Source organism: Lemur catta, chromosome 20 (genome assembly GCF_020740605.2).
Source record: "Lemur catta isolate mLemCat1 chromosome 20, mLemCat1.pri, whole genome shotgun sequence".
NCBI lineage: Eukaryota > Metazoa > Chordata > Mammalia > Primates > Lemuridae > Lemur > Lemur catta.
The window spans coordinates 12,330,459-12,342,949 of record NC_059147.1 but is presented as its reverse complement, the minus strand read 5'-3'; the positions used below and the strand labels follow the sequence as shown (position 1 = coordinate 12,342,949).

Genomic DNA, 12,491 nt, shown 5'->3' with positions numbered 1-12,491 from the left:
CATAACCCATCCCAGACCCACCCCATACATCTTTGCCTTCCAAGTCTGCAGCATTTGGACAGATCTGTCCATTCTGTATCATAAAACTCCTTATGCATGTTTTGGACACAGCGCCCTCTCTCTGCAGGTTCAAATTCCCTGGAATGAGAGAAAAGTTAGACTCTCATATCCTCATATCCCAGCTTCGCTACTTATTAATCAAGTCTTTGGGCAAGTTGTTTCATTGCTTACTGTCTCTGTTTCCTCTGTAAAAGGAGGGATAATATTAATACCTTATCTCATAGGGTTGTTGTGAGAATTAGCAGTTGTAAAACACCTGGAATGCTACTTGACAGATTGAAAGAACTCAAAAAATTTTAAAAACATTAGATGATAGGGTCTGGGAGAGAGATCACACTACTTCCTAGTTGTAATCCTTTAACGGCGTCCCATTTCTTATGAGATAAATCCTAATCTCCTCAGCCTGGTTTGCAACACCTTGCTTAGTTCATCCACCTGGACTTTATTCCATTTATCCGTCTTTGGCCTTCAGCCACACGGCAGGGGCACACCTCGAAGATGTCATGGATGAGGTTTCAGACCATGGCAATAAAGCAAATATCACAATAAGCTGAGTCACACAATTTTGTTGGTTTCCCAGTGCATATAAAAGTCACGTTTACACTATATTACACTCTATCAGGTATGCAATAGCATTATGTCTAAAAAATGTACATACCTTAATTAAAAATGGTTTAGTGCTAAAAAATGCTTAAATGTGACTTCAAAAAAGACTTCCTGGTCCCCCAAGACCAAATGAGTTCATCCATTATGGACATTTTTCCTGTGACACTTGCCTTAATTATAGTTAAATGATGAATTATGTGGTGGCTTATTATCTCCTTTTACCAAAAGAATGCAAGTGTCCCCAGGAAGAGATGGTCCATTTTCTTTATCACTGTGCCTTTGGAGCCTAACACAGTTTCTTGGAAATATTAGGCACTCAATATATTTGTAGCTGAACTGAATTGTGATTTAAAAAAATGAGGTCTGTATTTAAGAGTTTCATCATCAGCTCCATTCAGCCCAAGTTAAGTGTAAATTCAGCGAGTTAGCTAAGTAATAAATGGCTATCACTTTACTATAACATATTCGAAATTCAGTTTTGAGGCCCCAGTAGTTGCTGAAATCAATGCCGACTTTCTCCAGGTATAGTAATTATTTCTCATATTGTTATTGACTGTCTCTTTAAAGACCAGCCAGGACAAATCTATTTCTTACGCTGTTGTAAATAACTTGAAGAAGGAAAATGAATGGACTGGAATGAGGGTTGTTTAAAAGAGATTTATCCCTCCTCATTCTTGCTCAAGAAATGAGTGGCCGGTTGCTGCCAACCCATCCCAAAAGCCAGGTGGTGAAAACCGGGAGCAGTTACCTTTCTAATTCCTGTACTAGTGACCACAATCATCTAACTGCTGATTTCCAAAGCTTTATTACAATTCTGACAAACAGCACCTATTTTCAGATATGCTGGAGATCTGTTTGCTAGCTCTGGATTTCTGGTTTCATCAAGAGTTGGTGTCTGAGGATGAGCTAGGGGTGTGGGTCCCCATAGCAGAGAAAGAGTCTAGTTGGGAGATGAGAGGGAGATCACATCTGGAATCTAAATTTAAGTGCAGGGCCCCAGAAAGAGGAATATAGTTGAAGCTCTCTCAAGTAGGACATCTCCATTTCTCTGTCTGCTTTCCTGACCTAAAGCAAATGTCTGTGGTGACCAGGTGTATTCCACAGGCATTTTCTGCACTGTGTGGCAATTGTATCTATCAGTTGTGACAAGGTCTCCAAGTATGAGGCAGGGAAGTTTACATCTCAACTGAGTGCCCTCAACAACGTTTGCTTCTTGACAATGTGTCCTCGCCTTGGCTGGGTTTACATACCCAGACAAGGTGAGGACACACAGAAAATTATTTCCCTGGTCCTCCCCAATGCATCATTGATTACGTGGATGCCGGCATGCAAAGTAATCAGCCCATCAGCAAACACAGAGTGAGTACTCAATCAACGGCCATTATAATTGTTCTATTTTTCTTATTCGAATCTATTTTTGCCATGTAAAAAAAAAAGTGATCTCTTGCATGCATATGTGAGTTTTTTGTTAAAGGCACAGGAGCACCCAGTTTATAAACATGATGGTTATTTTCTCCACAGCAGAACACTAACCAAGGGAAAGAGTTCATGACTTGCCTCTCATTGTATGATTTCTAGGGGACTTTTATGAGCTGAGTGTTTGCTATCATAATGACCCTATAAGACAGCAGTCCCCAACCTTTTTGGCACCAGGGACCGGTTTCATGGAAGACAATTTTTCCACAGACTAGGTGGGGGGATGGTTTGGGGATGATTCAAGCACATTACATTTAATGTGCAGTCAAATCTCTCTGTTAATGATAATCTGTATTTGCAGCCACTCCCCAAGTACTAGCATCACTGCCTAAGTTCCATCTTAAATCATCAGGCGTTAGATTCTTGTAAGGAGTACGCAACCTAGATCCCTCACACATGCAGTTTACAGTAGGGTTCGTGGTTCTGTAAGACTCTAATGCCACTGCTGATATGACGGGAGGCAGAGCTTATGCAGTGATGTGAGTGATGGAGAATGGCTGTAAATACAGATGAAGCTTCACTTGCTCACCCTACCTAACATTCAGTGTTATATCTCCATCTTACAGATGAGAAAACTGAAGCTTAGTGAGGTTATGTATAAACACAAGGTCACACAGCCAATATGTAACTGAGCTGGGGTTTAAAACTCAACTCATTAAAGGGCTTGTTCTTTTAAGCACCTAACTCTACCAGAATATAAAAGGTAAAAGGAACCTCTTAGGATGTTAAGAGAACAGAAACAAATATACAACATACACACGCAACAAAAACTGGAGAAAATACTCAATTATCTGAAAATTTCATTCACTTATTCATTCAATCAACAGATAATTATATAGCACCTATCAGGTACCAGTCACTGTTCTAGGAACGCAAAGCAGACTAAATCTCTGCCTTGCGGGAGCTTACCTCTTAGCAGGGAAAGAAGGAAGGTGAATAAAGCAATAAGTAAAATGCAGTGTGCCAGACAGTGATGAGAACACAGAGAAAATAAGGTGAGAAAGAGAGATAACCAGTGTGGGAGTTGGCTGAGGTTTCAGTAGCGTGGTCAGGAAAGGAAACTGAGACCCGAAGGAGGTGAAGGAGCCAATCATGACTACCTACTAGCTAGGGCAAGGGCTAGCAAACACAGCCAACGGGCTGAATTTGGGCTGCTGCTTGTTTTCATAAGTAAAATTTCACTGGAACTCAGCAGGCCCATTTGTTTGTGTATTATCTGTGTCTGTTTTCACATTCAAATGGCAGAGTTGAGCAGTTGCAGGAGAGATTTTGTGGCTGAAAAACCTGAAATATATACTACCTGGCCCTTTATAGAAAAAAAATGTGCATACCCTCATCTAGAAGAGTTTTATAGGCAGAGGGAACAGAGGGCATGTGTGAGAGTCTCATGACAGAAGTGTGCCCGATGTGCTTGGGGAGCAGGTGTGCCTGGAGCAGAATGGGCAAGAGGGTGCATGTGGGCAGGACCTGGGGGGCTTTGGGGGCCACTGTAAGGCCTCTGAAGATGGAGGAGAGAGGGTTCTAGGGAGAGTTTTGAGGAGGGTTAACAGATGACTCTGGCTCTTTGCAGGCTGGGGAAGCAACTCTGAGATGCAGTTTAGGCAGCAGGGCTCACAGCCCCCAGAGAGCAGGAGCAGATGGAGGGGTCCAGCTGTGACACAGCCCAAGGGCAGCATTCACCTCTCACTAGGAGCTTCACAACTGTCCCTGTTTGGCCTGAGATGGCCAGGACTTTACACCCCAGTGGTGGTCAGTCATTGAATGTAGGTCCTTCACTGACAGTAACAATGACGGAGGGCTGACTGCTACCTAGGGCTTCCCGCGGACCACACTCCCGGCAGTGGGGGCCATGGGTCCTTCCCTGAAGTTGGGTCTTGGTGTTCCATCTCAGTGTCCACCACGTAGAGGATAAAGGGAGCAAACGCTAAGGCAAGACCAATGGAGGAGGCTACTCCAGTAATATGAGAGATGGAGGTGGCTTGAACCAGGAGGTGGTGAGCAGTAGGTAAATTCTGAATATCTTTTGAAAGTAGAGCTTTCATATTAATGTATTCTTCATGGCCTAAGATCACTACAGAGAAAAAAGTGAACAGAAACAAACCAAAGAGAAAGGTTGCAAAAATTATCTAAGTTATAAAAGTCTTCCAATCCAATGATTACTGTCCATGGATTTGGGTAGTGTAATCTACGCTCGTTTTTTTTTTTTTTTTTTTTTTTTTACCAGGATGTGGAGAAAAAACATCATTTAATCACAAACACTTCAATCACAAATACTTCAATGACAGGGATAGAACCTGTCACACAACACAGGCCATATAAGTCCTTGGCTGGGTCTGACCCCTGGCAGTGACTGTACTATTCATAGACTGGCCAGCGAGAATGTTCTGTTGCTAAACTGGGCATGGAACAATGCAGTTATTTATGCATCTCCATGGCATAGAGTATTGCCTTGGATTTGAGATTCTGCTACAGCTACATGAGTGGGCAAATCAAGAAATTGTATTCCATAATTTATTTCCAATCTGACAAAGAGTATTGTGTGTAATAGGCGAAGTAAGCTTGTAAATTTTAGCACATTTATTGCAGTGTGATGTGGTTTGACACGGTGTCTATGAGCCATGTGGGGTGAAATGGAAAGTTTAAATGGATTCCAATTTCATTATCCCACTGTGATCTGAGGAAAGCTGAGACCAAAATGTTGCCACCCAGTAAAGCACTTTATCAAATTCCCTCCTGGATTGAACAGCACTGTTCTGCCAAAGAAAGCTATTTGCTAGGTAGACTATTTAGCAAGTTGCATTTTTAACTTGGGTGCCCAGCCAGGTGATAGAGTCTAACAGGCTTTGCTTATAATGTGCATGGCTTGGCTATTTACATGAGATTGACAATATGAGAAAAACCAGATTCTATACTTGCTAGGCTGATTTAGAGGTTTCTCTGCTCATTTGAATTCAGCTGAGCTAGTCAGTCTAGCCCTGGGAAAACCTACAGGAGTAAAAGGAGAACCAATAGGAGTGATTCATGAAGAACCTGAAGTGCATAGCAAATTAATTCCCCTGAGTCTCCAAACCAGTCAGTAAGCCACACTGTAGTTTTCCTTTCTATTTCTCTCTCTTGCTTAGGGACTGGTAAAAATCTCGAAACCACTTGTTGATTTGTTTTTCTCTCTTTAAACTGCTTTGATGGAGGAACGCCTAGGGTATAATGGGGACCCACCCAGAAGAGGTGGGTGCCTATCTCAATCCTGGAGATTAAGGAAGGCTTTCTGGAAGAAGCAGTACTCAAGTTTAAACCCGAAAGACAAAAGGGAGTTAACTGAGTAAAGACTGGGAAGAACTTTTGAGAAGTCGAGATTGTGTCATTCATGGATTTCATAAAAGTTTGCAGAGTCTGTCACCTGTCAGACACTATACTAGCTTCCGTGGGTACAGTGGTGAAAAAGTCACATTTCTTGCTCCAGAGAGTGAATGGTATAAATAAACAGAACATTTCAATACCCAGACAAAGGTGCCATGGTATGGAAGTCCAGGTTATTCCAGCATCTGGTACAGAGTAGGAACCCACTAAATATTTGTTGAACTAAATTTCATTTTGTCGTAGTATTTTTCTGTCTCCACTAGCTCATTATCTTATGTTCAAGTCTTTCTTTCTTAGTAATCCTCTACCAATACTATAAATTTTCTCATATGTTTACCAATACATTTTTAGAAAAATCAGGCTACACAGTCACTATTTCCACCTCCTAATGATGCACTCACACTCACACCCCTTCATTCCTTTGGGCAATTTCATTTAGTACCTTCCCCCACCACTTTAAGAGAAGGACCTCTATGTTGCCCGTTCAAATGCTCTCTCTCAGTTTTCTTCCTCCTCAACCCCTTTATTGTGTTGTAGTTGGTTGGTTCCTCTTCCCTTGGCTTCTAGGATACAGGATAATTTTGGTTCTTCTTACCCTCTTACTATTGCTTCTCCACCTCTCTTGGTTCCTTTTTCTCTTCCAAATACCCAAGTGATCTGAAAAAAAATCTCTGACTTTCCATACCTTTTCTATCAGCATTGCTTTCAAGTATCTTGTCATAGTTTAGGAGATAATGCCTAAATCTCGTAGTCTCTGAACTCTCTAGAATAATTCCATTTGTGTGCTGGGAACCTGGAAGTCCCAAAAACATGCAGACTTATCATGTCAGGAACCAAACTCCTTTTGACTTACTAATTTCATTTATTTAATTAATTGCCCTTCACTTGATCATCCAGGCTGAGAAACAAGGGTCAAGATGGATCGCTCTGCCATTCTTCCCTACTTTGCTGCTCTCACACTGACTCAGTGGCCATGTCCTGTCAACTCAGTATTTCTCTCCTTCACCTTTCCACACCATTTCCACTTCACACCATCATTGTGTGATACCACAGGGTCTGTGTCACCTCCCAGTGAAAAAAAGAAATGTAACCCTCAAAATATGTTCTTTATTGCAGAAGGGAGGGGTGGCATAATGACTCTTTCAAAGTGATCTTTATGTTAGCCATTCAAACGTATAATCAGAGTCCTGAGAATGCCCTATCAGTCTTGTACTCCATACTTAAACAACCATATTCCAAGGGAGGGAAGGTCCATAGGATAGTGGAAATTTGAGGACAGCATTTCAATTCTGGTCTATTTGATCCCTGAGCTTTGACCCCAGACACAGATTTGGCTCCACAGAGCCTGCTGTAGGTTGTACAGAGAGTATCTTCCACATACTTTCTTTTCCTTTTCCTCTTCCACTTCCTCCATGACCACTAGGTTATTTTATTGCATTGCTTTAAACAAACAGGTTTATTGAGGTATAATTGATGCACAAAAAACTGCACATATTTAGTGTATACTACTGGAAGAGTTTGGACATATGTATACACTCATGAAACCATCACCACCACAATCAAGGCAATACTTCCGATATCCATCACCTCCAAAAGTTTCCTCATGCCCCTTTGGTTTTTGTTTATTTGTTTTTTGTGGTAAGAACACCTAACATGAACTCTATCCTCTTAACAAAATCTTTAAGTGCACAATACAGTATTGTTAAATATAAGCACCTCATTGTACAGCAGATCTGTAGAACTTATTCATCTTGCATAACTATCTACTTGTCACACATTCACTAGGTTTCATGTGAGTCCATCCTCTGGGATGGGCTAAGGGTTAGTCTGCTCTGTAAGAGTCTATGATGGGTGTCTCATGGTGAAAAGTGAAATAGCGATGAAAAGAAACGTTATATTCACTGTGTAAATAAATATAACTGTGTCTCTGATACCCTATTCTAAAACAGAGTCTGACTTCTCACCTGGCTTTATGTCAAGAGAGGCCCTTAGTTTTTGTTGATGTCAAAATCTAGGAAAATGAAGGTATAGGAAACCCATCCCAAACAAAAGTAATTCCCTAATTGGAGTCCTCACCTCATATCTCTTTTATTCTAACCCACTAACTTTTCAAAAGAATGTTTTTAGCACATCGGCTTCCTGCCCTAAAATTTCTAGTGGCTCACAAGCTAGTTTCCAAATTCCTTGGCCTGGTATTTAACCTCCACTACTCCATCTTTTCTTGATGTATTTTCCACTTTTCTTCATGTTGAAACTAGTCAACACCACCTACTGTAAGAGGAGTACACCATTCAGGTTCCTTACCTCATGCCAATATCTACCATTTCCTTTTACTAGAATGGTTTCCTCTCTCTCCTTATTTAAACCTTACCCATTTTGGGGAAAATGTGGTCTCTTTCTGTAGGAATCAGCTCTCCATGACCTGAAATTTCCCATGATATTGGTGGCCTTCCATCTCACACTTATCACCTATTTCTTTGACTCACATAATTCATGAGCATGTCTTATCTTATTTGTTTTGTTACTTCTACAGATCTTGGTAGCCATGTGGCTGTCTTACTAGTTTTTGTGTTCCTTGTGCCTCATACATCATAGATCTTCCAAATCCTTTTGGTGGACAAATTTATTGCAGAAATAAATTTAACATTCAAAGAAGCAGTTAGCAAAATATATTTATTATTCCTCCTTTTTGAAACAAATCTTTGCCATTCCCCATTCCTAGGAACTATGTGCTGACTACTATTTAGATCTAGTCACCCATCATTCATTCTTAAGGGTCGTCTTAATAGCATAACATTTTATTCTTTTCAATAAAGATGTTTTGTTACTACCCTAACCAGATGTGATTTAACTATTATACTTTTTGGTAATTTTATAAATCAGAGGAAATGTCCTTTTCAGCAATTATACTTTCCTGTGGTTGATTTAGACAAGCTGACCGTCTACTTCCAGATAAGTCATCCACTACCAAAATGGTGCTAGATGTCCCAGTACCAAAGGGCCAGATGCCACATGTGAGGGGGGGAGAAGTCACCTACCAAGAATTGCCATTCATACTCAAATTTAGAAGCATTTTTAATCACTGGATCTTGCTCTGCCTTAGACTTTTTGAAGTTTTCATCATGAAACATACATTGTTTCCATAAATTTAAAGAGTGAGAGAAGATCAAATAACAGTTTACAAAGGTAAGAAATCATTTAAGCCTTCTTATACTCCCTGTTTAAGCAATGACAAAGATACTGTTAATTTATTTTTTAAAAAAGGTGTTAAAAGAGGAAGTGCTTCTTCAAGTTAATGGAAGGCACAGGAATCTGCCTTTAATTATTTAAAATAATTTAAATCTTGGTTCAACCATATTTTAAACAACACTTTGTCTCAACAAAAGAAAAGGGAAATATGGTGACATTCAAACTTTTGTCAGCCTCTTCAAAAAATTAAAAAGTTAAAAAAAAGAAAAGATTGGTTTTGAATTGTGAGCTAAATATATGCCACCATAATATTTACCTGAATAGTGTATATTCACAATGGCTTATTGTTTAATCTCTTTTAACTTTCAAAGAACCTTTCTTTTCTCTGAAAAGATACTTGAACCTTTGGTGTTGGCTCCATATGAAAATATGTCAAACACATAGATTCTTCATCTCCAGATATTCAAAACTAATTATCCCTTAATTTGCATGTGAAAGCAAATTACCACCTAATAGACCATTTCCCTGGCAAACCTTTCTTTATCTTAATGAGCAGAATGAGGAAGTCTATTACAACCTGATTAAAAACCTCTATGCCACTCGGCAGCTTACATATAACACCAACCAGGTGGAGGCAACAAAGATGTAAATATTCTTATTTACAAACTGGAGCTGAGCTCATGTCTGTCTATTTAGCATTTTATTATGATGCATGTCAGCCTCACAGAATCAATAGTTGATTGATTTCTTATGTAAAACATGTGAGTACTTTAATTCTGGATGGAAATTCATCAGCAACTTCTATTTGATGAGATGACATTCTACACTTGGAAGGACTGGGCTACATTTAATCATTAGAAACTTCAAATTGTATTATCCCAATTTGCAGATAATGCACAAGGTATTAGCCCAACTGTATTTCTTATAGAAGTGTCTCTAGAAAAAGATGGGTTATATCTAGAAAGGGAGTGGAATATGCCAGTATCAGTTAGCCTTTGACATAATAATGCTATATGACAAGCCGTGCTTAAACTCAGTGGCTTACACATCTGTCCATCAACCGAGGGGTTGGCTGATCTAGGCTGAGCTCAGCTGGGCTTGACTCCAGATTGTGAGTTTCATTCAGTTCTACTCCACGTATGTCTCATTCTTCTGGGGATGGCAGTCTCCCTGGGGCACATTCTTTTCGTGGTGGAGACTGAAAGTTTTCTGACTAGCATATGGAAACACATTATGCTTCTTGAAGTCTAGACAGGAACTGATGCACAGTTACTTCCACCTACTGGCCAAAGCAAGTCATCTGGTCATGCCCAACATCAATGGGGGGACATTCTACTTGGAAGGACTGCAAAGTCGCATAGAAAAGGGCTGGATATGGGGAGTGGTGAAAAATTGGGGAAAAATAATGCATCCTATCACAACTACTTTTAGGACTTTTTAAAAAAGAAATGATTCTTCAAAAGGAATTATCTCTTTCTCATGGCAACCTTTTAAAACAAAAATAACGTTACTCTGCACTGAATAACCCAAGCTAAAAGTATCTTGCAGTTATTCTCGACCTGTTGTGCTTGTTCTCTCTCTCTGCCTCCCCCAAATGACTCCAGATCTTCCTTTTCTTCCACTTTTACAATTCAAAACTTTTCGTGTCCATTCTCTGCTCAAAAATATGTCAGTGAATCCCTACTTTCCATTGATAGGGCTCAAACCCTTGGCTGGCTTCATAATATCCTTTACAATATGCTCTTTGTCTCTTCCATCAGTCCACAGGAATTTAATTCTGTCTTTCCACACGCTATTTCCTCTGCAAGGACACTCTGTTTTCCCTCTCCCACCTACCTGCCTGGTGAATTCATATTCATTTGGAGCTCAGCTCAAACTTTACAACTTCTGCACATTCTTCACTGATCCTTGGAGAGTTTTCTGCTTCCTTATCTATAGTTTCCTAGCATTTTATACATACATATGTCCATATAGCACTTGTAATAATAGATTCAAACTAGTCATTCACACATCTACTTTGCTACTAGAATGTGAAATCCTTGAAGATGGGGTCCACGTCTCATTCATTTTCTGTTCTCAGCACTTATATCTATGCCTGTAACATGGTAGATTTCAGATAAGGTGGTTGGATTGAACTGAAGGAGATTTTTATAATAAACACTTAAAAACCATAGAAATGTCATGGCACAGGTAGATATGTTCAATCTCACCAATAATTATAAACTATAAACAAATGAAAACTATAGGAGATGCCATTTTTACTTTTCAAATTGACAGTTATGTTTTTAAAAAGATAAAACATAGAATGTGGATATCTGGAATTGTCAATGGTGGACTAAATCTCAACTTTTAGAGATTTTTTTTATCATTCTTTCCCAGATACTTAAATATATTCCTATATGGTGACTCGGAAATTTGATTTCAAATAATTTATCAAATGGAAATAAAGATGTGAACAAATTTTTATAGGGTTATTGATGGTAGCATCATTTATAATAGGAAAAAATAGACACTCTACATTTCTTATAAGATGGGTTAAAGAAATCGTGGTGTAGCTAAAACATTGAACCAAAAAGTCTGCATTTATTAGGAGGGATGGTTAATAAAATGGGGAAAAGTTTAGTATGTATTTTTCAACATAGAAATTAACGTATAAAACAGAACACTAGAACCTACAGGGTGCCAATATTGTAAAATATAATGGGCTATTATTATCACATCCTATGTGAGCCAAGAAGTGGACTTGAAGGAAATATAGTAAAATATTTACAGTGATTACATCTGTATGTAGTGATCACAGGGTTATCCTAACTTATTTTTATGCTTTTCTCTAGTTTCCAAATTTTCTTCAATAAGCAAACATAACATTCATAGTAAATGGAAAAATCTAAAAATATTTTTCTTAACATATAATTAAGACACAGTAACTTATATTGTTAACTGAGCTTATGAGAACTCATGTAGCACTTTACTTTATATATGAGTTCTGCTACTTTTGAGCCTTGACTCTTGTTTATTTTTAGATTGGCTTCCATTTTTCCTTTGTAATTAACTAAGAACTAAAATGAATTTCTAAATAGAATTGTTCTTAATATAAATGTGACATCCTGTTTTCTCTAATGTAATTGTACCTGAGTGGAAGTAACTGCAACAAAAACTATAAAGGAAGATAAAGTAGGAATATGATATATAATTTCCCTTCGCATAATTGTAACTCTGAAGAACGCATGCTCCTAGCAGAAAAGTAATTTAAATTATATCACAACAAATGCCATATTTTAAAATAGAAACTATCCATCATGCACTGAGTAAAGCTGGTAGCAAACTATAAGCCTTAAGAATATACTGAAAATTCCTCCCTGAGTTCATTAAAAATAAATTGGTTGGTTTAATTCCAGCACATGCTGAAGTAAAGTATAAGTAACATAATGTAATTTTAAGTGCATAAAATTAATAATTACACATTTAGAAAAATGATATGAAAATAACCACTAAAATTATTTTATTACAGAAATATTGAAATCTATTAATATATAATGTAAACAGAATAGTATGATAAACCCCATGTTTCCATCGCCACACCATTTTTTCTTTTTTAGTACAGTTTCTCTTTTGGACATGATTTTAAAAAATCTAAAACTTAATACCTAATGCCTGTTTTTTGTCTTTATCTTATGGGCAAAATCCAGTTTTGAACAACAGCGAACATTTCGATAATTGTGGACTAGTGCTAGTATATATTTTGAAGGCATCATTTGAAATTTGTTGAAACAATTGCTCTAGCAAGGGCATTACAAGATGTT

The 12,491-nt window shown here is 38.4% G+C and overlaps 1 protein-coding gene across 5 annotated transcripts in view; it reads left to right on the top strand.

Annotated features, from left to right (window-relative positions):
- The window catches only part of CDH13 (cadherin 13), a 964,660-nt gene that overhangs the window by 88,020 nt on the left and 864,149 nt on the right, over window positions 1-12,491 (top strand). The window contains exon 6 of one of the 5 annotated variants that reach the window (XM_045534027.1): window positions 895-901. The exons of the other annotated variants lie outside the window; for them this stretch is intronic. Coding sequence (XP_045389983.1) covers window positions 895-901 — 7 coding nt within the window. The remainder of the gene's footprint in view (window positions 1-894; window positions 902-12,491) is intronic. 5 annotated transcript variants of the gene reach the window in all.